Raw genomic sequence first — 25,265 nt, 5'->3', positions numbered from 1 at the left:
CCAGATGTTCTTTGCCTTATGATGGCACAGATCTCAAATTTTTAAGGTTAAGGTTTAAAGTATTAAAAACATTGGTCTGATGCATTTGCAGGTGATAAAAGACTCGCTGCATGCAATTCTTAGATTCCTTTGCATCTCGTTCAAGTTCAATTGCAGGTTTAATGCTCCCAATGCATTTGCGATCTAAACTGTGCCTGGCATGATAAACATATTGTCTTGAGTATTACAAGGGGGTTTAGGCAAGATGGTAGGTGATTTATAATACCTTTGTGGAGCTGTCTTCAGCACCAAGCATCTATTCTTGTCTCGGGAGTGTTCTTAGAGTGTGTTTTTGTTTGTGCTTTTAAATTTTTCTCTCTATCTATTTTGATACTTTTTTTTAAAGGACCCCCCACCACCACCTTTTTCTGAGGAGGATACATATTGGTCAGATAAAGGGACCAAAGGGGGGCCCTGGGGGCAGATGTATAAGCCCACCCCAGGACCTTCCATCATGTGTTAGATAGTTACACCCACCTTCCTGAGCAAGAGGTGGGAAGGAGCCCCTTGTCCTTGACTTTGACAAGTTAGACTTGCAAAGTAATGTCATGGTGGACTGTGTGTGGCTGGTATTGTTTAGGTAGTGGAGCCTCATGCTGTCTGGCGGATCAGATATTATGGGAATACTAGCTGCCTTCGGAGAGAAAAGGTCTAAGTGACTTGGGGGAGATGGAGCTACGCCATTTTTTATTGTAACAAAAATAAATAATAAAGGTCCAAAAAGCACCACTCTGAAATGAGTGATTTGTTTTATTGCCTTTGTAAAGTAGGTGATCAGTTCAGCACTCATCTGCCTTAATTTCTTATGTCAAAATGCCCTTCCTGCATTGAATTCAGTAATTCAATCTGATGGAAAGGAAGCAAGAAAACATTTCCAAAATGAGTTATTTCTCACACAGCTGGACAAGCTAGTATTTGCCTGGCAGTGCAATGTTAATTGTATCATGCAATTTAGAAATTGCATGAGTGAAAACACAACCATTTGTTAACACTGGCAATTGTTGGAATTGTATCAGGCTCCATATGTTCTTACTTACCTTTTCTGATCTGCATATTTGTTTAAAGAGGAGAGGTATCCAATTCTGGGTCTGCCCTTTCCATGCTGCTCCCTGCTGCAGACTTGACTGGCTGGGATGCAGACGCCAATGTCCGTGCACTAGCTTCTATGTACTGGGCATGCACAAGCTCACAGGCCTTGCATACCCAGTGCACAGGAAAATTGCATCTGAGCTGGGCATGCACAAGCTCTCTTTCGTGCAAGGGAAGCAAGTGCTTGTGTACAAGCATTTGTTTGTGGTGGGCATGTGCAAATGCACTGCAGCCATGAACATAGTCACTTCCAGTCCAGCCTCAGGAGAAGAGATGCAGGAACGAGGGGTACCCAGAGGCAGAAATGAGTGGTAACCAGATGGAAACTGGCTTGTTCTGGCTTCTCCAGTCTCCACCCAGATCCTGAAACATATTAGTCCTAGATTGTGGTAGGAAAATTCTGCTGTGTGGGGCTATTTTACATGGAATCTGGAGAAATGTTCAAGATAGCTGTGTCAAGAGTGAGTTTGAAATAATATGACATTTACCTGGCAGACAAGTTATAAAAACTTTTCAGACTTTTTCAGGAGAAATATATTTTAGGATTCATACATATACATATATGTTCGATGCATACAGGCAGTCAGTACCCACTGGTGATCAGGTTGCATATCTTTGGCATCCAAACACGTTCCCTGAGAGGGATAGGGCTGGGCAATGACAAGTCAAGTTGCCTGTAGCATTTTAGAGCAACCTATACACTGCAGGCAGTGTTCCACAGAATGAGGCACAACACAATACATTTTTAACACTTCACTAGGCATATATGGACACATTTGGCGCAATACATTCTCAGGCCTAACACAGTATGAAATCCAACTAGTTTCGTAAGTCTTCATTTGTAGTACCTAAAGAGGTATTTGGTTTTTGTATTAATATTTTCACTCATGATATTTTGTTTACTCTGTGACAGAAGAGAAAATTATGCATTGTTTGTTTTTCTTAACACATATACCATACATAGCAAGGAAGGTAGAAGAAGGGCAGTCTGAGACCATCAATACACTGTAAGCCCTCAGTCCAGAGAACACATCAACATATGAAACAAAGTGACTATAAAGAAAAAAAAGGATAAGGTCACTTCTCAGGGCACCTGGGAGAGCAAACAGGAAGCTTTTAACTAGTGTTTTTAATTAGCACAGATATTATTTCCTGAACTGTTCTCTACTACTTCTTTTTAATTGCTGACAGGTGTGTTTGTGTTTCATGACTGCGTTTTCAGCCAATAAAAGCCTGAAAATGTTAAGTGGCATGTCAAATGTCTTTACAAAACATGTAGATAACCTAATTGCTCAAAAAATGATATAATAAATGAATTGCAGCATGTCATTTTTCTGCTACTCAGCATTTACAGAATGTAATGAACTCTCACATACTCCAACACACAATACATTTACACATTATTTTTTTTTACAGATATGGAGATTAAAATAAAAACAATACAGTAATTTCTTTTGACCATTCCAAAATATACAAGAGACATTTTAGCTTTGAATTAGTAAGGGGAGATTTTTACGTCATGAGTGATAATCATTTAGCAATTATGGGCTTACTAAAAAAAAACAATCTGTATCAGTTTAATTTCCTTTCCACTATTGTCAGCATTTTGTTATTTTTAAGGCACATTCGCACTGGAAGTGATGGAAAAAGGTAGTGTGAATAGTAACATTGACAGGTGTTTTTGGCAGCATTTTCTAGTGTTTTTCCTGGTGCTGGCAGGCATTACTGTTGACTCCTGTAGAGGTCTAGATCATTACTAAGCACCTTCAAAATGCCCGCAGGAGAAACACTGGCCAACATAATACTCTGGCATGAGCTGGCTTCATTAAGACCAGTGCATTTCATATTGTCCTAGACAAAGACTTGTGAAGCAACAAATATACCTGATACAAAGTATTGGCAGGAAACATTGTAAACAGACCTGATATTCTTATGCCTTTTCTTTCCTGCTCTAAACAAGTATTGCAGAAATCACATGAATTTTCAACCAGCTAAAGTATACCACTATACAATATTTGATGTAGTCAGACTTTGGAAATGTTTTCCCCATATTTAAAAGTATAAATGTTTTAATACTGGGTTGTGTGTAAAACACGACTCTATATCCTTGCATTATATTTTGTAGGACACAGCTCTGTGTCTGAGCTCACCAGAATTGAAGCATGCTGTGTTTCACATTAGTCACTGGCCAACAGCCTGCAGTGGGAACTAGTGGCTTGCTAATCTGTTAGTGATGCCAGATTTTCCAGAATGCATTGCAGCCTTTATGTGCCTTATGCTAGTATATGTCTTGGATAGGTCCTTATGTTATTGGTTGGTTGACATTTTACAGAACCAATCTTAGTATGTTTATATCCAATTGCTATAGTATAACATGACAGTCTGCACTGCAGACACTATAGTGGGCTAATACTTTTAGACATGGCCCAAAAAGCAACACCTCTTAAAAGCATTGAACAATGCCACTGTCGTATGCTGCAGTAATTAATGAATGGCAGATTATATTATTGGAATTTTAATTCAGTGATCTTTTTTTCATGATACTTTTATAGATAAATAAACAGCGTGCATTGTTGAGCTACAATCATTTATTGTTTTGGATTAACAAATACAATGGATATGACTTTTCTTTTGATAGTATCATATTTCCAGTTGCAATATAAGCACTCATTTGACAAGGGTTAAATTATGACTTTCCTTGTAGTTAGGATAAATAAAAATGTAGCCTAAAATCGATATTGTGTCATAAGCTTTGGAATATTTTTTTTTTACATCCACACCTGCTCCCATACATATATTATTTACCACAATATCATGCCACAATGCCTATACATGATCCAATCAGTTTTTCTAACTAATAGATGCTGGCTGTTTAAATATAGGAATAGAGTTTGTGTTTTTGAAAATTTGCAAATAAACCTGATATATTTTAATTTTTTACAGTTAATTACTGAAAAGGCATTTTTCTTTATTTTCTTTTTAATTCTGCTTTTTGTACCTATATTAGGAAAACAAAATCAGTACACATTTTTGACAGAAATCCTATTTTACCCACCTAGAAAGCACCTTATGCTTTTAAGGAGTATAAGCTGCATTTCTACGTATTGAGTTATTTATGTCTTTAGAATGTATTAGACACATAGATATAATATGACACTCATCTTTAAATCATGTTTGGTACTGCTAAAATATATTGCACAATAAATCTTACTCAGGTTGAACAAGGTCATTTGATACTGTTAAGTATTTTCTAAACATTGTGATTCCCATGTTGTGTAGAATTGAATAGCATATCGCAGAGGTACTTTATTGCTGTATCTATCTATTCATATTGGGTAGGGTAACTGTCATTAAATGCCACACCTGTCCTAAGCAGCATATCCATCCCATGCCAATGATGTCCAGTATGTGTAGAGTACATGATGTTGCCTGTTGGTGAGAACAATGCCACATGAAAGAAGGCCAGAAAATATAATTTTGGGATCTTTAGTTAAAAAGGACATCATTCTTAGACAAATACCATAAACCTCAATGATGGTTGTAATGATGTACATGATTTAATATATATAGCCCTCCTTAATGTTTACTGCCACTTTTATAGGAATGTATTGGGTCAGGTAAGAACATGGCTGTTTAAATCTGCCAGTACTATAATTAAGGCACTGAAATTAAATTCTGATGCAGCTGCCTTTATGGGAGGTGAAATGCATACATAGATACACAAAAAGGAGTTGATTTTGGTAAAGATTCTGTAGAAATAGTCCAAGCCACCCCATTGGAGTTACTTACTAACTTAGTGCAGAATGCTCCAGACTACAGCTGCTAGACTTTTCACCTGGACAGACATTTAGCAGGGCTGCTCCTGCTCCACAGCAGTGTGTTCTGCCGACTACCTCCGAGCTTCAGTGTGCCTCACAGGGGCTATCTTCCTTCTCCTTGCAGTTAGGGGTTAATATATTCATTTAACATACTTAAAAAACAAACCAGCCGCCTCTTCTAAGCATCATCCTTACTCTTTCCTAGCCAGACAAACTCTCTCCCCTCCTGTTTGTGGTGTTTATTTCTAAGATAATTTTAGTGCAGAAATTAACAAAAAATAAAGAAGGAAGAAGAAAGCTTTTGGGCTCCTGCCTCCACCTCTGCACACTCTCCTCTTTCTCTTTCCGCCACTCATTCACTGAAAAGCCTTTCATCTAAAGAATGTGTAACACATTTTAACACCTTTTTTTAAACTAATTCTTTTTTTATTGAAGTGAAGAGATTTTTTTTTCAGACTACACCAGACATCCTTTTTTTTTATTCTCTCATTTTTATTTATGCTAAGCATAAAATCTGGAAGCTGATGCACAACTGAAAGATGGGCTTACTTGTTTTCTTTTGTGCTACAATCCCTTGCTTTCCTTTTGTCCTAAGTATGGGTACTTGTTTGACTGGCATGGCTTATTGGAGAATAACAAGCGTAACTCTGCCTCTTTTGTCGTGGGACAATTCTCCCACAAATCTTGAACAGTGGGCATTCTTCCTTACACACTATTGGGTGTGCACTGGAATTGAAAGAAGTGCTGACGGCTGCTACTTCTTCCCCTCCCCAATCTCTTTGTGTTTTTTTTTTTCTTCTGTCGCCCCCCCTCCCCAACACCTCCTCACTTTGCCTGGCCGGAAACATTTAATTGTCCCCTTTTTTGCAGAGAAAAAAATATATTAATTGAAAGTTGCCCTGAAGCTCACCTTTCAAGTTTTATCACTAAGTAAATATTATGTGACAGGGAAGCATGAGTTAAATCCTATGTAAGGTGTAAAGATTTTTTTAGTGGAAAGGCTAATGTAACATTTTAGATGTTCTCTTCTGTAAGCCTCTCTCATATTTCCAGGTGGTATGATAATGTATCTTGTACAGGCTTAAAATCAGCAGGGAAGAGACCATTTTCTTCTCTGCTAAGACGTTTTACCATAGAACAAAAGTCTCAAGCCCCAGCATAACATGTGCTGTGTTTATCAGTTATGCTGGCTGAGAAAGGAAAAATCTTCATTATACACATTCTGTGATTAATATCAGAGTATGCGCTGCTTTTTTTTTTTTTGTTTTGTTTAAAAAAAAAGCTTGAATTGCTCATTTTTGTTTATATGTGACATTTTTAGGCACATTTTCGTTAATTAATGTGTATTTCAGAGGATGAATATTTTACGTATTTTAAAGATGAGATATTTTGATTTGGTGGAAGAGGGGAGGGTTCAAGTGATGGAGAAGGGGGGCTGTGGGGAAAAGCTAAAAGGGGAAGAACTAACACCTCTAATCCAGCTTCTGGTAAATAGGCTGCCAGCTTTTAGAATGAGTTTCCTTTCTATTAGTCAGAATATTATGCTAAGCCTTAAGCATTAGTTTTTTATGTTGCCATAGCAGCCCTGTTCCTGCAGGGTTGTGACCTGTGATGATTACAGTACAAAGCTTATAGGGTCTTGAAACCCCCTTTGAAGATGAAAAGTCTTTGATGGTTTATATTTATGCAAATCTCTTAGATATGATTTACCCAACTGAGATTGAATAGAGAGATGATTAAAATTTTCAGTTCCTTTGATATCCATCAATGGCAGAACATTTCTTAAAGAAATGAATTGGACAAACCTGCCATTTTCCCTTGTTAATTTGGAAATAAGTTTATCTTACCTGTTAGACATGTTCCTGCCAACAGATTGTCAGATTTGTCATAAATCATGCATGGTGTGTTTGATTGTTTATTTATACAACCCCATTTTCAAAAACACTGGGACACTGTGTAAAATGTAGATGAAAATAGAATGTAAGTAACTGAAAATAGTACAAAGACAACAAAGCAAATGTTGACACTGAGAAATTTATATTTTGTATAATATGTTCAGTTTGAATTTCATGTAAGCAAAATGTTTCAAAAAGTTATGTTAGTGACGTTTTTTACCAATGTATAACATCCCCTCTTCTTTTAACAGCACTTTGTGAAGGTTTAGGATTAGTAACTGAGCAGACCAATTGCTGTAGTTTGCATTCTTGCAAAGGACCACCTTTTTCTTTAAATACAGCCTTGAGTCTGTTGGGTACTTCTCTACCAACTTTCCACATCTAGACTTTGCAATGTTTTTTCACTTTTCTTTCCAGAAATTGTTAAACGTAATCAACTTGGATATAGTTTTTATGTTACTCCACAGATTTTGAAGAAGGTTTAAATCTGGACTTTAATTAGATTATGCAAGAACATTAACCTTTTTCTCCTTCAGCCACTGTATGATCAATTTTGCTGTAGGCCATTGTCAGCTGGAAGGTGGACCTTCTTCTCACTGACATCTTTCTCTCAGAGGGCAGAAAGTTTGCTCTAGACTGTGACTGTATTTTACCATTTGATGTTGAGGCCAAATGGTTTGATTTTGGTTTTATGTAACCATTTACACTTACATAGTTACATAGTAACTTGGCTGCAAAATCTTCAAGGTATATGTTTGGCGAAGCTCAGTTAAGACTTAATGAGTTTCCAAAGGAGTTGTTTTTTTCTTGCAACCCTCCCATACACTTGTGATAATGTTGTCACGTGTATACAATGACCATTATTTGCAGTAAGTTCCTGTAACTGCTTTAGGGCCCTTTTCCACTAGAGCGATTGCGATTGCTGAATTGCAAAATCGCAAATCACTAGCGATTTTAAAATCGCTAGGGCTTGCTAAATAAAATAGGAATCGCGGTAGGTAATTTCCACTACCACGATTCGATTTTTACAAAAGCCCGATCGCGCCGCAGAGCAATTATTGCTGCGATTTTGCTATGCAGTCCATAGCAAAATCGCAATCGCAATTGGGGGAAAAAAGGACTTTGCTGAATCGCAATCGCTAGCGTTTAGCACAAACGCTAGTGATTGCTTGTGGAAAAGGGCACTTAGAGTTGCCACAGGACGCTTGGATGCCTCTATGATCACTTTCTTCCTTGGTCTTCTACCCAGTTTGGAAGGATTACCTGATTCAGGAAGAGTCCTTCTAGTACCAAACATTTACCCCTTCTTAATTATAGACTTTACTGTCTTAAAATGTTTTGAATCTACATGCTACCTTGGAGTGCCAAGCACTGGAGTGATTGAGCAAAAACTGTTTATATGCCAAACTAACCAAAATGATTACAACTGCTCATGTGTGAAAAACAGTTAGTTTAGTGTGTAGTTGAAAAATTGAACAGTTACATCTGATTGAATTTACAAGCATTTTGCATGATCATCCCTATTGGTAGTTTCTTCAAAGCAGATTTCCATTGTTATGTTATTGTTTTAAAATAAAAAAAAACTTTTTTTTGCTTGATATTTGTTTCCCATGATGTGAACTTGGTATATATTACTTTACCTCAGAATGACTAGATGTTTCTCCTCTGGGGTTGGGAGGGTCAGAGGGTCTTCCCTGATCAGGGAAGACCCTCTGAGAGAGGACACAGACCTTCCTCATTCCTGTGTCCTCTCTCAGAGGGTCTTCCCGGATCAGGTCTATGAGGTCATCAAATCTACAACAAAAATAGAAGTTTTTGAAACCACCAGTAATGAATGAACAGACATTGTATGCTGCTATCCACAGTTTTTGCAATTTACTTACAATGCCACAGGCATCCTGGTGTACTCATAGAACTTCTCTGGGTGACTCCTCAGATCCTGGTACAGCAATGTCAAATTGTCCCTTGGTTGGTCACTCCTGGATTATGGCATGTACACAATATCTTTGTCTCCTGCATACAACTGTCATCTCCTTTTTGTGGAGAATATTCCCTAGCGGGATTAGCAGCAAAGGTGCTGACAAATGGGAACATGTTGCTCTGCTTTGTTCAACAGCTGCTACTGTACTAATGTTGGACAAAGCAGGGTGTGACTTAGTGGTTTTTCACTAATTCCAGCACTCTCTACCATTCCTTTTTGTTCAAAAAAAATAAAGATCCAAAATTCAGATTGAAAAACCAGACATATGTGGACACAATTGTGCTTTTCTTAAAATAAGCCAGAAATTCGGCTGCAATAATTTAAGTACAAATTTTCAAGCTTTGGTGGAAATGTCAAAGAATCTGTGGGAAAAGGTTGTTGAACTCTATGAAACTGGAAAGGGATATAAAAAAATATCCAAGGAATTGAGAATGCCAATCAGCAGTGTTCAAACTCTAATTAAGAAGTGGAAAATTATGGGTTCTGTTGAAACCAAACCACGGTCAGGTTGACCAACTACAATCTCAGCCACAACCGACAGAAAAATAGTTTGGAATGCAAGGAAAACCCCACAAATAATTTCAGGTGTAATACAGGACTTTATGAAAAAATGTTGTGTGTCAGTTTCAAGATGCACAATAAGGAGGCACTAGAAGAAAGATGGACTTCATGGTTAGTTTGCCAGAAGAAAACCATTATTACACAAATGCCACAAAGTATCCCGCTTACAATGTGCCAAACAGCACAGAGATAAGCCTTAAACCTTAAACATAGTGCAGCTCTATCTTATAATAATTATGAGGCTGCCACCAGGGTACTGATGTCATGAATACACTGGGTGTGATCCTGATGAGTCCAATCACAATGGATGAAATGCATGGGGCAGAGATAGAAATCAGGAGGTTACCAGCCTGAATGTGTGTGCCTGGAGAAGTCTATGCTTAATGAAAATCTGTAATACCCCCCCCCCCCCCGGGGGGACTCTTACTTACCTTGTGGGGGGGGAAGCATCTGGATCCTAAGGCTTCCCTGTCCACTTCACCCTCCAGAAACCAGCGCTGGCAGCCCCATAACACCGGTGAGGTAAATATTTACCTACCGCAATTCAGAGCAGGCGCAGTAACGGCTCTCTGATTGGGCCCAGGCAAGAATAGGCAGGCCCAATTGGACCTGTTCTGTTGCACAGGCGACTCGAGCCTGCCTCGGCTATGTCCACCCAAGCCCGATTGAAAAGCCGATACTGCGCCTGCGCTGGACCGGGGAAGGTAAATAATGCAACAACATACTTGTCGGCTGTATTTCAGAGACTGCCAACGATTGATCCCCTAGACTTAGGAGGATGGGGGAAGCCTCAAAATGATCCAGAGGCTTCTCCCTCCTGAGGTAAGTATTCCCCACGGGTGGTATTACAGTTTCTCTTTGAAGCGCACTGTTTTCTTTGGAAGTTTTGAGTGCAACTTTAATTTTATATCTTGTTTTACGCTATAGAGGTTGTGTTTGTTCAACAGTAGGAATTAGTAAAATTTGCTGTTGTATGCAAGAGAAGATTCTGGGCCCACATGAGATGGGGAGTGGCAACTGGCCGGCTTTTGGTGTTTTGATTTGTGCATACTGAGCTGTCCTATGAATAAGACAGCCTTGAGAGAGGGTTAGCAGCTTGTACTCACAGAGAGTGCATGGAGCAAATAATTTGGCGGTGACGGCAGTGACACAAAGCTATATTTGCTGTCTTACGAATTGAGGCAGTTGGTTGAATGAGTGAGCAGTTTGCCAGGAAGACACAGTGGTAGTGGGTGGTCCACTAAAACACTTAATGTATGCATGAGATTCGTACCCTTGTGGTAGCTCCATAATTATTATGTAATAGAGTTCCACTATGGTAGTTATTGTCTGTTTATTTTCAGGATAAAACCTTCTTGAACAGATCTTAGAACGTTCTGACGGAGAGGGGCCCAAAAAGGCTTATGTTGTAGAGCGCGGATTGGAAACCATGTTAAGGGAAGCACATTTTACTTGATAGCAGTTTAGAGAAAACACTGATTGACCATCTGTATAAGCCTTAATGAACATTTCATTACCAGGGTCTGCACACAAGGTTAATTTGTGAGGAACTGAAACTGTAAATACGCAATCAAAAAAAATGTGTTATATACAATTACCCACACAGCCTCAACACAATTCTGAGGGATCATTGAATATACTCAAAGGCCTCAATTCACTAAGTTTAACTCCTGTCTCCTTTTATCACCATGTTAACCAGTTCGGCCTATCTGGATGAACTTACTCGTCCAGATAGGCTCTGCTGCTGCCGCCGCATGGTGCGCGTGATCGGGCGCGCTCCTGCTGTCTGCCTCTAGCCCCCCGATGAGTGAATGGGAATATAATTCCCATTCACCAATCTAACTTCCCCGCTTTCTATTGAGAGAGCGCGGTATTTCTGCCCACAGGAGATTTCTCCGTCTTCTTTTAGTTCCTGGATGCAAGATCGTTCGCATCCAGGACTTTTTTGACTGTGGCCATCTTGTGGCCAAATAGTAAACTGCACCCACATACATTTTTCATTAAACAATTATATTATTTTACATTTAAAATTAGCTGTTTCCCTCCCACACCAAAAATTGCCCACATACATTTTTTATTAAGAAAAAAAAATACAATGAAAAAAACAAAAACAACATAAATAGTTACCCAAGGGTCTGAACGTTTTAAATATGCATGTCAAGAGAGTATGTTATTATATTATTTTAAATTATAAGCTTATAAGTAGTGATGGATGCAAATTGAAAAAATGCACCTTTATTTCTAAATAAAATATCAGTGCCATAAATTGTGATAGGGACATCATTTAAATGGTGTAATAACCAGGACAGATTGGCAAATAAAATACATGAGTTTTAATTACTGTAGCGTACATTAATTTCAAACTATAATGGCCAAAAACTGAGAAATAATGAATTTTTTTCATTTCTTTTTTAATCTTCCTGTTAAAATAGATTTAGAAAAAAATAATTCTTAGCAAAATGTACTACCCAAAGAAAGCCTAATCAGTGGCGGAAAAAACAAGATATAGATCAATTAATTGTGATAAGTAGCAATAAAGTTATTGGCGAATGAATGGGAGGTGAACGTTGCTCGGATGCATGAGGTTTTCGACACTGCGGTGCTGAACCGGTTAAGGCATGTAGGAAACATTTTATCTCAGGCAAACCTAAAGTTAAATCTTCTGTCTTTAAGTTAAGGTGAGATCTCTAAAGTTAACTCCTCAATCCTTAAAATAACTCCAGAATTCTAAAGTTAAAGACGGGCTGTTAACCACTTGCCGACCGCGCACTCATAACGCGCGTCGGCAAAGTGGTAGCTGCAGGACCAGCGACGCACATCTGCGTCGCCAGCTGCAGGCTAATTAATCAGGAAACAGCCGCTCGCGCGAGCGTCTGCTTCCTGTCAATTCACAGTGGGGGGCTCCGTGAATAGCCTGCGGGCTGCCGATCGCAGCTCGCAGGCTAAATGTAAACACAAGCGGAAATAATCCGCTTTGTTTACATTTTTACAACGCTGCTAACAGTAGCAGCGTTGTACTAGATCAGCAATCCCCAGCCAATCAGCGGCCGGGGATCACTGTCACATGACAGGCAGGAGCCTGTTAGAGGCTGCACAGGACAGATCCGTTCCTGTGCAGCCTCCGATCTCCAGGGCAGGGAGGTAGAAGAGGGAGAGGGAGAATCCTGCCGTGGAGGGGGCTTTGAGGTGCCCCCCCCGCCACCCACACGCATGCAGGAGCGATCAGACCCCCCCCCAGCACATCATCCCCCTAGTGGGGAAAAAAGGGGGGCGATCTGGTCGCTCTGCCTGTTATTTGATCTGTGCTGGAGGCTGTAGAGCACACCCAGCACAGATCTTAGAAATCAGCGCTGGTCCTTAAGGGGGGGTAAAGACTGAGTCCTGAAGTGGTTAATTAACTGCATGTGGAAATAACTACAGAGGAGGTAACTTAAGGACTGAAGTGATAAGATAACTCTCGTACTGTGAAAACTTATCTCTACACCTTAATAAGGCAAGATCGATGTGTAGTGGTAAGTTTTCTCTTGCCTTATTATCCCCAGCATGATCTTAGTGAAATGAGGCCAATGTGGTGTAAAACTGTAGTAAATCACTGCGGAACTGGGTACATAATATATATAACAGAAACCTTTAGGCTATATATTTAGATACAGTGGTGTTAAATGTTCAACATTCCTCCATAAATAAGCCCTAAAACATTATCGTCCATTCACAAACACAAGTCCTGAATAATGAGAACCCAATAAACATGTTTTTAAAAAACCTTAAGGCCCTATTTCCCTCTCCAAGATGGACATTGGCACATGTGCAGTGTGATTATGCATATGAATCACTGTAGCTGTGTCATGCATGACACAGGGGATTTGGATGCATTGCCTAAAATTCTGAAGCAGTGCTTCATTCTTTTTTTTTTTCCCTGCACGTGAACTCAGAAGCAACCTATTGATTTCAATAGGCTGCAATTCCGGATTTGTGTTGGTAAATTGCCCAGAATCGCCCCTAGTAGAAACAGAGCCTCACGAATGTTCATTTATTTAATCCAAACTACATATTTGTGTTTTACAAGTATGTATTCTTGCTTTTTCTAACTGTGATGCCCAACACAAGCAGCAGTAACTGCAGCTAATTGTTTTTGATAAACGTTAATCACTCATGCACATCCAGCTATAAGGAATTTTAGCCCATTCTTCCTTACAGAACTGATTTAGCTCTAGGATGACAGTATACTTCTATGCATGAACTGCCTACTTGATTTCTCTACACAAAATGTTAATGTTAAAAAATATAGTACTAACACCAATTATCTTAAGTCCCTTTCTGATTTCCAGTACAGCAAGAGTACAGTACAGCAAGAGTTAAAGCGGTATAAAACCCTGACATAATATTCAATAAAAACATGTTTTCCTACTTTTTATATGCCATACGGTTATCATATTTGCTTTTTTGCATAAGTATTACTATTCGTTTAGAAATTATACGTTCCCAAAGTACACTTTTTTTTGCTCTGAAAGCTGACTTTGCATTTTATTCATAACTGCTTTATTCATCTTCTAACGTAAGCAGAAATGCTTTCTGATGCTTTCTGATTGTCTTCAGGAGAGTTTGCCTTGTTAGAGAAGGGTTTGTTTACATTTCTCACGTGATACAATTAAACACAAGATAACATTATCTCTAGTTTGGATTCGTCCAGCTTTCCCTGCAGGGGAGCTTCTAAGGCTTTTGTTTAACCCTTTGACTACCGTTCTAGTAAAAAAAATACTGGTTGTATATAATATGCTGTAAATCATCTATTAGAGCAAAGAAGAAATGCTGGGTTTCATTCTGCTGTAAAGGGAACCCGAGGTGAGAGGGATATGGAGCCTGCCTTATTTATTTCCCTTTAAACTATACCAGTTGCCTGGCAGTGCTCCTGATCTGCTGCCTCGATTACTTTTAGCCATAGACCCTAAACAAACATGCAGCAGATCAGGTACTCTGACTCAAGTTTTATTGGATTAACCAAATGCTTGTTCCAGGGTTTTGACCCAGATACTACTTATGCCAGAATATCAATAAATATTGTAGTCTCCATATCCCTCTCACCTCGGGTTCCCTTTAAAAAACTTGAGTTGTTATCTATGTAAAGAGCTGGTTGAACAGCTGGTCCAAATCAGTCTGGTTTCCTCAAAAGTAAATAGAAGATGAAAATCTGTTATCTGTCAGGGAGAAGACAAATAATAAGGTTTTAGTGCAGGAACATTCAATGGGTCATTACTGCTTATTTTCCAGCTTAAAAGGTATATTGTGGATTCTAAACAGTAGCTGTGACAGTCTGATGCAATCTTTAAAAAAAAAAGCTATAAAACTGAAAATATGAGATTATTTTCTATACTGTTAATGTTCTATTTATCATCTGTACTACACATACAATTAATTATCGCATACGTTTATTTTCACTTCCGGTTCACTTTAAGATCAGCACTTAAATTCTACAATTAACTTTCTTCTGGTTCAACCGTACTTTTGGTAAATGGACCTGTACTGTATGTTCAAAGTTATCTTGCTTAATGACCCTGTTTGTTTTGGGGAGTTTGTAACAATTCAAATGAGCATGACCTAGTTTCTACTCCCAGATACCCTGCAGAATTTACACATAGAATTCAAAATTTAAACTTCCCTAGTTGGTGGCAAGACATCCTGCTCTAGGGGCACAAAGCAGGCTCAAACTGCTGTGATACTGCCATTACCAAGTTTCATAGATAAGATTAGGCTCCTATGCTGGGATTCGGTGTATGCCGTTCACATAACATTCCATTTAAGCCCCAAAAAGTTTAAAGCTAATGACAGTGCAACAACAGCATACCGATGGGATCTTTAGCAGCAGGAGCTCAAAAATGGAGCAGCCGGAACTACATAGGTAGCCACCCACCACTGCATGAACACATTCATTTATCATCTTCCGATATCTGTGTTTTCTACTAACAAACACTGATTATCATCAGAAAGAATCTGCCGGGTTGGATTGATCTATAAGGAAAATAATCATGGTTTGTCAGTGTCTTTTCATGTTTATTTGCCTCTTTTTTTAATGCGATACTTGGACTTCGAATCATTCTTTGTTAGTTTCAGGCTAGGTGCACACATAGCAGAAACGCTAGCATTGTGGAAAACGCTGCATTTTTGCCGCTAATGGAAGTCTATGGGCCGCAGGGAAAAAACGTATATAAAAAACACATATGCGTTTTGTATGCACACGTTTTTGAAAACGCAGACTTTTTAATAATATTCAAAAGCGCACATAATGAACGTCAATGGGAACGCAATGGTATGCGTTTTTCATGTGTTTTCCATACATTTTTATATGCGTTTTTACAAAAAAAATTGTTGTGATTTATTTCCGCTTCCTGTTGTCTTCCTAGTGATTTACATAAATGAAAATATAAAAATGCATGAAAAACGCATACAAAATATGCATATGCGTAATGTATATGCGAACCGCAAAAGCATTAAACCGCACGCAAAACGCTTGAAAAACGAAAAAGCACCAAAAACGCAGCAAAAATGCACATAACATAAAATGAAAACATGACACAAAACACAGCCTTTCATATTATGTTATGTGTGCACCCAGCCTCAGACAATGCTGGTCTAGCATTTATATGGGGCTTTAAAGTGACATTTGTTGGTTGAACACACCTGATCAACCAACCAAGGATAACAATGGTATTTAATTGCTTTAATTTGTATACAGTCTGACAGTGGGCTGGTGGAAGATAGTTTTGGAACCTTTTCCACTATGTTGAGTATCCCTGTTTTGGGGAGGACCACAGAAATTGCCTTTGCTCAAACCATGACGTTTCCACAAACCTGTGTTGAGCAAATTAGGCTTTGATAATGAACGCACAGTCAAATAAGATTGGTCCTCCCCTGTTCACACCTGATTATCACCCACCCTTAATTAAAATTCAAGCCTGTAATTTTTCCTTCACATGAACTGATAAAACTATACCTATAAAGTTTCTGAATCTTTTGTTGAATCAGGATCACATTTAGGCCTTAATTCACTAAGATCATGCTGGAGATAATAAGGCAAGAGAAAACTTACCTCCACACAGCAAGAGAGTTATCGTATCTCTTCATTCCTTACGTTACCTCTTCTGTAGTTAATTTACCTCTTCTGTAGTTCATTCACCTCCTCTGGGGTTAATTTACCTCCTCTGTAGTTATTTTCACACGCAGTTAGGGCCGGTTCACACGGACGCTTGGCGGCGTCTACCGTCAAGCGTTCGGGACCCATCGGCTAAACTCTCCCATTCAAGTGAATAGGAGCGTTTAGCATTGCGCGGTTACCGTCGATTACCGTCGATTGCATAAACGCGGCGTTATGATCCCGATTTAACGCATCGTTTCGGCCGTCCCTAGAAGCCGCATGCAACGTCCAGGGACGGCTAGCCGGCGCGGCTATATGTCCCCCTGCGGGGACGAGAAACGCCGATCGCGACGATCTCTGTACCGCCGCCACCGAACGGGACGTCGCAGGACGACGCGACTTCCTGGCCACCCCAACGCCGCCTGCCGTCCGTGTGAACCGGCCCTTAATGAACAGCCTGTATTTAACTCTGGAGTTATTTTAACTAGTTCACCCCCCAAGGGTTTTTACTCTAACGGACCAGAGCAATTTTCACTTGTCAGTGCTCCTCCCTTTTATTCCCTAATAACTTTATTACTACTTATCACAAGAAAATGATCTATACCTTGTTTTTTTCGCCACCAATTAGGCTTTCTGCGGGTAGTACATTTTGCTAAAAAAAATTTTATTCTAAATGCGTTTTAATGGGAAAAAAAAAACAAAAAAATGAAAAAAAATAATTATTTCTCAGTTTTCAGCCATTATAGTTTTAAAATGAAACATTCTCCTGTGGATTAAACAAACACATTTTATTTGCCCAGTTTTCCCCTTTATTAAACTGTTTAAATTATGTCCCTATCACAATGTATCGCGATAATATATTATTTTGAAATATAGGTGTTATTTTTCTGTTGTTTTTTTTTTTTGCCCCTATATAATAAATTAAAATCATTTCCCCCTGTAAAATATAGATTAAAAAAGCTGAGTCCCTAAGGCAACTATTTATTTATTTATTTTAAGCTGATTTTTTTTTTACAAGTGTTTTTTTTTGGGGGGGGGGGGGGTTGTAAGTGTAATTTTATTAATAGTGTGTATGTACTTGCATATGTATGTGCTTTGTATGTGTAATATACTTTTTGGCCACAAGATGGCGCTAGTGAACACTCTCCCATATAGGAAGTGATCACTTTTTTTTTTTTTTTACTCTTTATTAAACTTTAACAGTTTCCTGTTTTATGAATGGACGCGACCGCTGTTCGCGGTCACGTCCATTCACTCCAGGCAGTGCGATTGGGTAGAGGACCTCTCGGTCCTCTTCCCCAATCACCCAGCACGAGAACCCGACGGAAACGGCGGCGGTAGCGGCGCGCACACGTGCAGAGCGGCGGCGGGAACGCGCAACGTATTAAAACGTCATGTTGCCATTAACAGGCAAAAGCATGACCTTTTAATACGCTAGGTTGCCGGTAAATGGTTAAGGATTAAAGAGTTAACTTAAAGACAGAAGAGTTAACTTTAGGTTTGCCTGAGGTAAAATGGTTCCTGAATACTACATGCCTTATCACCATGGTAATAACTCTAGAAGAGTTATTAAAGACAGGAGATAAGCTTAGTGAATTGAGGCCATTATGTCTTGTTTGAAAGATAGATCACATTTTAGGTCACAATTGATCACATTTTAGGTAATTTTTTTTATGCAGACATGCTAATAATTTAAAATGATTCACAAATGTTAAGGCACCACAGTATAAACTGTTTTAAATCAGATAATTTGGAATTCATTCTTTATTAAATTACTAAAGATTAATGATTCATTTTTTATTTTAGTTCACAGAGAAGTTTCAACACCACTCGAAAGACCGAAAACTAACACAACCAATTTACTTGATAACATTTGTGGAGACTGCTGTAGGACTAATTAACTTTAAGGTATGTGTATAATGGCCACTATACAGATAAATTCTTGCTCCTAATCACAAAATGTACTTTTTCATACAGTTATCAGGTTGTGAATCTGTTTTTGCTTTTCAATTTTTATTATTATGATAGGTTAGTGTACAATTATGGAGGTTCAGGAAATATATATATATATATATATATATATATATATATATATATATATATATATATATATATATATATATATATATATATTAAAACGTAGACTTGTGCCTTTACTTCAAGTGTATTACATATGTTTCCACAACCACAAGTACACAGTACAGTACACAGTATAGTGTGGGGATTTATGGCCAAAAAAATAAAGTTACACACACATGCATGTTAAAATAAATCCGCCATTAATTTTAACCCTTTACTTCCCCCTCCTCTATAGTTGCCAAAATAAAACATTCGTTTAAGAAAAAAAAGGGATAGCATGAAAACCGGACAAAAAAACCCCAAACACAAAAAAATACCTTTATTTCCAAATAATATATTGTCGCCATAAATTTTACTAGGAACATCATTTAAATGTTTTGCTAGCTGGGACTAATGCGCAAATAAAATGTGTGAGTTTTATTTGTAGTAGCATTACTTAATTTAAAACTATAGGGGATTGAGTTGGAGAAATTGTGTATTTTTCCTTTTTTTTGTATTGTTTTTCCCTATAAAATACATGGGAAGTAAAGTAATTACTAAAAACAAGTGTCGCCCACAAAAAGCCTAATGTGTGTGTGAAAAAAAAAAGGTATAGATTATTTTGTTGTGATAAGTAGTAATAAAGTTATTGGCGAATCAAAGGGAAGAGCACTGACAGGGGAAAATTGTTCTGGTCCTTTAGGGTAAAAATCCTTGGGGAAAATCCTTGGGAATTAACTAGTTAAAGGAGTAGGATTAGCCATACTATGCCAGGGAAGAAAACACATATATAAGTAGATAAATACTTGATCTACTTACATACCACATGTATTGTACTATCCACGTTTTGATTTCAGTGAATTTTATATAGTAAATGAAGAGAATTCTGTTCCTGGTGGGAGCCATGTATTTTGCCCACAGTTTAGGCTAAATCCTGATGTCATTTCTGCCCTTTACTTTTTTTCTTTTCTCCTCAAATCGCTGAGTCACCTCAGCCTTGCTTGTAAACACAAGTGAGCAGGGGATAAGGTTTCAGATAATCAGACAGGCAGTGAAATACATGGAAGAGGAGGAATATATTATAGATAAAAAGAACCCCCAGCATGCAACTGTTTGGCACTGACTTCTAAAGGGCTAGTGCTCCTTAAGTATGTGATAACTCTAAATCATAACAGCAGAAAAAGTTTTGAATGCAGTATTAGCATCTTTATCACGTAATACACTCAGACCAATTTCTGTTGAAATTTGATTTTTATGGTGACAATCCCGCTTTAGGTACAGACTAACCGGCTAGCTCATGGTGACCCAAAACTCAATGGAGTGTGTAAGGGGCTACAATGGTCCTAAAAGCCCCCTTACTAAAATGCTATGGAAAACAAAAGTTTGCTTTCTTAAAGGAATACTATCAACACCCAAGTGTTCTAAAATGACAGTGTGCAAATAATGTCTAAGTAGCTGTAAACCTTTTCCTAGTTTTCGGGCCCGTTTCCACTATCGCGAATCTGCATGCGTTTCCTGCATGCAGATTCGCACAGCCAATACAAGTGGATGGGCCTGTTTCCACTTGTCAGTTTTCCTGAGCATTTTTCTGTGCAATATTTTTCTGCACGGCAGAGCCCTCAGAATTCGCCTGCGTGTGGAATGCATGCGAATCGCTGCTAATGTATTTAATAGGGAAATCGCCTGCGGCTTTGGTATGCGAATTTTCATGCGAATTTGCATAGAAATCAATGGAAATGCACACCGGCACTGCCATGGTTAAATTCGCATACAGCGTCATTCATGCAAATTTTCATGCGAATTCGCACGAAAATTCGCATACACCCGCATGCAAAACTTGCATCCGCATGCGAATTTTTACCACGGCGATTCGCACCGCACAAGTGGAAACGGGCCCTCAATGTTAAATATCAGAGGCAAAAGCTGTAATTTATTGAGGGTAGGATTTAGCTATATTGGGACAAATCAATTGCAGAAGGGGTGTCTTCTTCAATGCACAGCCAGAGTTGCATATCAGACTACAGAAAGGAAATATCAAACATATGAAACTCTGAAAGCAAAAACAGTATGAAAAAGCTGTGACAATTAGTTACATTTCCTCTGCTCTCTTCAGACACCTCAGTCAGAAACACAGGACACAGGAGCTGCAGCTGTTCAGAGCTCTCTTTTCTGTCACACACAGAGCTACACATAGCGTTAACTGATCAAGTGTGAGGGGAATTTCCCCTCTCCTCATGGCTCAGTCAACCGTCAGTTTTGGCGTCAGTAAAGTTTGAATGTATTTTGAGAACAGTAAACAAAGAAGTTGCTACTAAAATGTATACACCAGTACTTAGCAGCACTTCCCAAACAATTCCTGTGTCAATTAAAAAAAATATGTGAATCGATAGTATTCCTTTAAAACAGAAAGAATTTGCAATAATTCAGGTTGGAGTGAGCTCTGAGATGTCTCCCAGTTCATCACTGCTGAATGTATGCAAATTAACCATTGTTGCCCTTAGAGGCTAAACACACCTCCAAAACCGCTGGAATGCAATGATGTGTCAGCTTGTTAATTTGTACAGAGCCATAATAATCCAGCATGCATACAGCCCTACTCCATAGAGCCAAACTAATCCATGCCATGCACTGATGAGGATCAACCAATCTGTAACCAATCAACAATGGTTAATTTGCATATATTCAGCAGTGATGCACTGGGAGACATCTCGGAGCCCACTCCAACCTGAATTATCGCAAATTCTTTCTGTAATCCCACTTTAAACATATTACATATTTTTTTCCAACCACATAATAACCACTTTTAAAATAAGTGATAGTGTTGTGAGTAATGAAGCTGCAAATCGATCAAACATACAGTAAACATATGAATACATAAGGGGTGATTAAAAAAAGCCATGGCTGTCCAAAGCTAGAGCGGGACCTATTAGTCCCAGAAAACTTCCAACCTTCAGCTTTGCTAAATTTAGACCACAAAATTTTGAGTATTTTAGCTAATCGAATCAATAAGGCATTCCCTGATCCAATCAATAAAGACCACACTGGATTAATTCCATACCATCAAGCACCTGACAATGTTAGGAGATGATCAATATTATTCAACAGCGCTGCGTAATATGTTGGCGCTTTATAAATACAATAAATAAATAAATAATTCAACATACCAGATGGACTGGTATCTGATATATGAGAAAAAAACACACACTCTCTCCTCACAACCGGTGCTACGTTCTACACCAGTGCGCCGGTGCCAGAATCCCGCAGGGACACCACTCCTGCAACCACTTGGACAGAACAAACTTGGAGGCGGCACACCAATGACTTGCAATTTCAAATTGTATTGGAACACACAACAGTACTGTTGTGTGCTCCAATACGATTTGAAATTGCAAGCCATTGGTGTGCCGTCTCCAAGTTTGTTCTGGACTGGTATCTGGATGGTGTTGTTGGGTTTGGACATTGAAAAGTCCTGAGAGTACATGATGCAGGTTTTGGGGCATGCTGGCACACAGTAAAGCAGCTATGTTCCACTTCTAAGGCCCACCACTATCACAGTTTTTTTTTTTCTGAACCCCTTTAGGAGTTAGAAGGGACTTAGTAATGACAGATAGTGGTAGTAAAAGGGTAAAAAAAATCCCTCACCTATATCAGACCTTGCATTAGGAGTGCTAGCTATGTTGCGGTGTTGGCTTTTCTATTCAGCATGTCTGAAACTTCTGCCTTCACTAGGGCTTCAGGAATGTCTCTCTTTCCCTCTGCATTGGCCTGCTTGTGCAGAGTGGCTTTTAGCTGGCTTTTTGCTGGCTCATACTGCTCCAGGCCAGTATCAATGTAAATGTTCTAATGAGCCTTTGGTGAGGTGCATGCAGTGCGGATCATAAGTGTTTGAACAGCCTGCAATTTTGCACGTTCTCCCACTTAGAAATCATGGAGGGGACTGAAATTCACATTGTAGGTGCATTCCCACTGTGAGAGACCGCATAAAAAATTTCATGTGGCCCTAGACATGTGATGACTGGAACAGGGGAACCTTCCGTGCAATGCATGCTTTGAAACCATGACAGTGTAGTGTTCTACTGACAGTGACTTTTGAAACTGTGGTCCTTGCTCTCTTCATGTCATTGACCAGCTCCTCCCTTGTAGTTCTGGGCTGATTCCTCACCTTTCTTATCATCAGTGATACCCCATGAGGTGAGATCTTGCATGGAGCCACAGTCCAAGGGAGACTGACAGTCATCTTTAGCCTCTTCCATTTTCTAACAATTGCTCAATTTTCAACAAGCTGCTAGGCAATTGTCCCATAGCCCTTTCCAGCCTTCTTGAGGTCCATAATTTTGTCTCTGCTGTTGTCAGGGTTCCTGCGAACCATCGAGGTTCTGTTGATCCCGTCACTGGTATCAAGGGGTGAGCAGCCCCAGGGCGTGGAGTCAAAATGAGCACAGGTGTTCACCAGAGCACCCTGCAAGGGATGAGGGGCCGTCACCCCTAGCGGGTGGTGGACTACTTTGCTGCCTGGTGTTCGCAGGTCACAACCTATCAACAGTTCATAGAAAAGAGGCAGAGAGTCTGACTGACTGTGGGCTGGACGGGTGTCTTTAAAGATCTCAGATTGGTGTTACTAATTGGATTAATGAATGGAGTAGAGGTGGACTTTTTAAAGGCAGTGTAACAGGTCTTCTGAGAGCCAGAATACTTATGTGCAGCATAGCAATTCAAAAACATTCTTTAAAAATCATACAATGTGATTTCATGATTTGTTTTTTTAATGCTGTCTCTTACAGTGGGAATATACCTACAATGTAAATTTCAGACTCCTCCATGATTTCTAAGTGGAAGAACTTGCAAAATTGCAGGGTGTTCAAATGCTTATGTTCCTCACTGTATATTGTTTATATGGCCAATGGTCAAAGAATGTACCACATATTGATGTGCAGCTAGAGAAGATATTTATCCACGTTACTAACACTTTCAATCTACTTGGTATTATTTGCATTCATATGTGTGCAAACAATTAGCTTATAAATCACTCTGATGAAACATACAGTCACCAGGGATGCTCATCCGGATTCCGGATATCCGGGTAATCCGGATATCCGAACGTTTTGCAGCTATCCGATTCGGATTCAGATCCCGGATTTTTGTCGAAATCCGGATAGCTATCTGCAGATATTTGGTCATATATCTGGATATCCGTCGGATAATGAATCTGAATACTGTAACTAAGGAGATGACGTCATTGAGTCAGAGGGCTCCCAGCAGAAGCCCTAGCAACCAATCACAGAGGGGAACTCTGGCCAGCCCCCCTGTATATAAAGAGGCGGCCATGTTGAGGGAACTCGTCCTTGCTGACTGCACACTGAGACAGACACTCCAGTGCTGTTTGGTTAAAGCAAGTGCTTTCTACTGTGTTAAACCCAGCGTTTTTGCACATTAACACCTGCACTATACCACTCTTTTATTGTTGTTTAGCTAGTTTGTTGTATTGTGATTTTAGTTAGTGTGTGTGTCTGTGACAGTGTCTGCTGCAGCCTGCAGCAGCTCTGCTATTTAGGTGTCTGTGTCTGTGTGTGTGCTGTTTGTGCACACAGGACAGGCCTGTGCTATATTGCCTTAGCTACAGTATAGAGTTCAAAGAGAAGTAAAAGCTCCAGGAGCAACTCACCATAGCCATAAAACATTAACTTTTAATAAAGTCCATAGTAAAAAAAGCTGACATACAATTGTAGTAATACAAAATTCTGATACTTATCAGGCACATGCGTAATATGAGGTGCGGAGGAGAGTCGACGACCGTTTCACCCCTTGATTAGGGCTTTCTCGAGACCAAAATTAGCTACAGTATAGTTTAGGACATAGGGATTACTGTGTTATTGTGTAGTTATTACTGCAGTGCTTACTTGTTAGAGACTAGTACTAGTGTCTGTGTTAGCTTACTACTACAGATCACTGCATTTCTGCTGCGCTGCTGATTGTCAGTGTGTGTGACAGATAGACCGTCCGTTAGTGTGCACACTGTTTTCTTCTTCTACTTCTTCTTCTACTCAGTTGTCTGTCACCCCCCGTCCAACACCAATTTCAATAAAGTGCAAGCACCCCACATCCATCTGATGGCATCATCATCACACAAAATTGCACTATGTCTGCTGGCACTGGCACCCGGGGGAAGGGCATCAAGGGCACGAAGAAAGGGAACATTGCTGCCACTGTCGCCGCCAGCAGTTCTGCCACACTGCCAATTCAGCCGGTAGCCACTGGCTGTGGATGCACTGGGTGCCCAGCTGATAGGGGGAGTCACGCTGCAGATGCGCAGCAACGTATAGCGGCCATTTTTCAGCAGGGTCGGCGCTGCAAATTGGAGGAGAAAGACGCCGAGTCTGTGATGCAGCTGATGGTGGATGAGCAGGCCACTACCAGCTCTACAACAGACACCTCCACCCCCACCACTACTCCTGTTTGCAGGATCAGCAGCAGCCGCCCAACAGTGCATGGGGACTCGTCGGTCATCATGTCGACCCCAGCGGGCAGTCTACCCTCAGTCAGCGCGCTCTGTAGTCCAGACACCGCGAGCACAATCAGGGCTGTTACCACTGACTTTAAGAAGGACATTCTGGCCACACTGGGGTTTGCGGAGGAGTCAAAAAAGATGGTGGCGGTGATTGTTGGGGGGGGGGGGTTCTTTGCCTGAGGTGTCAGCA

At 39.7% G+C, this 25,265-nt stretch overlaps 1 protein-coding gene across 2 annotated transcripts in view; it reads left to right on the top strand.

The window, feature by feature from the left end:
* CLYBL (citramalyl-CoA lyase) overlaps positions 1-25,265 on the top strand; it is a 511,709-nt gene that overhangs the window by 332,608 nt on the left and 153,836 nt on the right. For both annotated transcript variants that reach the window (XR_011026162.1, XM_068267998.1), the window contains exon 4: positions 18,319-18,420. Coding sequence is in view for 1 of the 2 variants with exons in the window: in XM_068267998.1 (XP_068124099.1) it covers positions 18,319-18,420 (102 nt within the window). In the remaining variant the exon portion in view is untranslated. The remainder of the gene's footprint in view (positions 1-18,318; positions 18,421-25,265) is intronic.

Source organism: Hyperolius riggenbachi, chromosome 2 (assembly GCF_040937935.1).
Source record: "Hyperolius riggenbachi isolate aHypRig1 chromosome 2, aHypRig1.pri, whole genome shotgun sequence".
NCBI lineage: Eukaryota > Metazoa > Chordata > Amphibia > Anura > Hyperoliidae > Hyperolius > Hyperolius riggenbachi.
The sequence above is the reverse complement of the archived record's forward strand: the minus strand, read 5'-3'. Positions and strand labels throughout refer to the sequence as shown.